Source organism: Octopus bimaculoides, chromosome 22 (genome assembly GCF_001194135.2).
Source record: "Octopus bimaculoides isolate UCB-OBI-ISO-001 chromosome 22, ASM119413v2, whole genome shotgun sequence".
NCBI lineage: Eukaryota > Metazoa > Mollusca > Cephalopoda > Octopoda > Octopodidae > Octopus > Octopus bimaculoides.
Genome location: NC_069002.1, coordinates 421,815 through 424,638, shown reverse-complemented (window position 1 = coordinate 424,638; position 2,824 = coordinate 421,815). Strand labels below are relative to the sequence as shown.

The window sequence follows — 2,824 nt, the reverse complement described above, 5'->3', positions numbered from 1 at the left end:
TATATATACACACACACACACACATGCACATATGTGTATATAGATATATTATACATACATACGTAAACACATATGTGCGCGTGTATTTCGTTGTTGCTATTTGTGAATGGTCAACCCTGACACAGGTTACATACGATTAAATGCGTTCCAGCCGTGGCCATCACGGGATTGTTTGCCAGCTGAGTGAATTGCAGCAATGTGAAGTAAAGTATCTTGCTCAAGAGACACAACGTGCCACCGGAAATCGAACTCACGACTTTAGAATCGTGAACCGAATACACTTACCACTTAGCCACGCACCTACACATCTACCAACTGTCATCTGGCAACCATTTGTAAAGAAATTGTCTTTTATATAAAGGTGGTGCTCCAGCATGGTCGCAGCCAAATGACTGAAACAAGTAAAAGAATAAACTACTTGCACAGATGTTTGATACGAATTAGCCTGTTCTTTTTTTCTTGTCTTTTTTTTTCTTGTCTGTTTTTTTCCTTCCTATGCAATACAACATGGCTGCTACCAAATGTAAGCGATACGTTATAAATTGAAACTGACGCCATTTTCCATTTCTCTCTCTCACGTCTAGGTTATGGCCGCGGTCAAAGTTCAAGCGTTTCGCCACGAGGTTATGGTTCGAACGGCTCAACTCCACATAGTAGCAGCAGTAGTAGCTACAGTACTACAGGCATGAACGGTTACCATGGAAGCGCGGGTGGGCTTGGAAATATGGGTGAGTATGTGTTTTCTTTAACGACACTTGAAAAATTGCATATGAATTGGCTACATAGATAGATAGATAGATAGGTAGGTAGATAGATAGATAGATAGATAGATAGATAGATAGATAGATAGATAGATAGATAGACAGACAGATACGTTGCAATATTTATATAAGGAAGAGGTTTTCCGTGATTGTTCCGTGTCTGAGTGTGAGTATGTGTGTACTACAGAAGCATATGTACGAAAATATATGTTTGTAAATACATACACCTTGAAATATCAATATGCAATACTCAAACACACACACACAAACACACACACACACACACATCAAGTCTTGAGAGTGTATTATAAAAAAAAATTATCTATTACATTTTACACGTGTTTCGCTGACCGTTATGAAGCAGATCACGATCGGATATCCTTTCATAATCTTCGATATTCACGTCATCGGAAATGCTGCGTATATTGCCTATGTGTATATGTGTCGACTTAGACAAGTGACAATAAAAGCACTAATAATAATGATACTAATAATAAACTGATGCAGAGACCGTTGGGAATACATCGAGTATAAATAAGAAAGATTTTTACTTTTCCCTTATGACATTTAATAATACCGCCATTTTGATCGCAAAATGGTTCTATTCATATATAATCATCCCAGACGAATCCCTCAAACGAAATGAAAGTTCTGAATAAATAACTATATCTGTGTGTGTGTGTGTGTGTGTGTGTGTGTGTGTGTGTGTGTGCGCGTGTGTCCGTGCTTATGTATATATATATTTGTGTGTGTGTGTTTTGCTTGGTTTTGTTGTATCACTAAAATGACGTGTATGCATAGAATACATACTTACAGATATTTACATAAAATATAACGATGGTGTTGTTGTTATTGTTGCTGTTTGGCTCGTGTTTAATTCTAAACGTGTAGAGATCCCATCATGAACACTAGGACAAGTGTTAATAACCGCAAATTCAAACATAACCAAAGGCAAACCAGCAATTTTGAAACATTTTATAGTCTGTAACCTTGAGGAGGAGGAGGGCGTTGCGGTGGTGTTTGTGGCTGTAATATATTATATAGGTATATATTGTTGCTGGTTAAGCCCCAAGGTAAACCAGATCGAGGTGACGGGTGGTTGAACGCGCTCCCACTGACTCCATCGAAGGATTGCTCTGGCCTATAACAGTGACGTGGAAACACAAAGCCTTTACCTCAAGGGCACCTGCAGGACTACCATCAACAAAAACATTGCCCAGGATTGATCTTTCCATATTATCGAAAGTGCCTTCTTTAACATGATCGGGAGTGATCTGAAAGAGAAGTGGCGGGAGCGGGGTCATATAGAAAGAACCCTTCTCAATGGTGTCGGTGGAAGTTATGATAGTGGAGGCGGCAGTAGTTTGTTCCCCGTTCTCCCTCTAGTAGTGATAGTTCTGTTGTCTATATATATCTTGAGCTCTTCTTTCTTCCTCTCTCCATATCTATCTACCTATCTATTTATCTGTCTATCTACCAGTCTCTCTACTTTCCTTGCTACCAGTCTTTTATCTGTCTGCCCGTTTGTCTATCATACAAACTACCTCTTTTTCTCTTTTTCTTTCTCTCTCTCTCTTCCCTTTCTATCTATCTCTCTATCTCTCTATGTGTGTCTGTCTATTTGTCACTATATCTATTTATCAGTCTTTCTACTTGTTAGTCTGCCTATCACCTGTTTTCCTATTTCTCTCTCTGTCATTCTCGTTATTTATCTTTGTACAACTTTGTACATTCTGTCACATCACATGATTCTCTTAAGAATTATTGGCTTCAAACTTTGGCACAAGGCCAGCATTATTAGGGGAGTGGGTAAGTCGATTATATCGACCCCAGTATTCAACTGGTACTTATTTTATCGACCTCGAGGGGATGAAAGGCAAAGTCGACTTCAGCAAACTTTGAACTCAGAACTTAAAGAAGGACGAAATACATTTTGCCCGGCGTGCGAACGATTTTGCCAGCTCGCCGCCTTGACAACAACAACAATAATAATAATAATAATAATAATAATAATAATCCTTTCTACTATAGGCACAAGGCCTGAAATTTGTGGGGAGGGGACG

The 2,824-nt window shown here is 38.9% G+C and overlaps 1 protein-coding gene and 1 long non-coding RNA gene across 7 annotated transcripts in view; one reads left to right on the top strand and one right to left on the bottom strand.

Moving 5' to 3' along the window:
* The window catches only part of LOC106878718 (uncharacterized), a 157,845-nt gene that overhangs the window by 103,526 nt on the left and 51,495 nt on the right, over positions 1-2,824 (bottom strand). The gene's annotated exons all lie outside the window — the stretch shown is intronic.
* LOC106878716 (transcription factor COE1) overlaps positions 1-2,824 on the top strand; it is a 341,839-nt gene that overhangs the window by 306,503 nt on the left and 32,512 nt on the right. For all 5 annotated transcript variants that reach the window (XM_014928021.2, XM_014928022.2, XM_014928020.2 and 2 more), the window contains one exon: positions 585-728. In XM_014928021.2, coding sequence (XP_014783507.1) covers positions 585-728 — 144 coding nt within the window. The remainder of the gene's footprint in view (positions 1-584; positions 729-2,824) is intronic.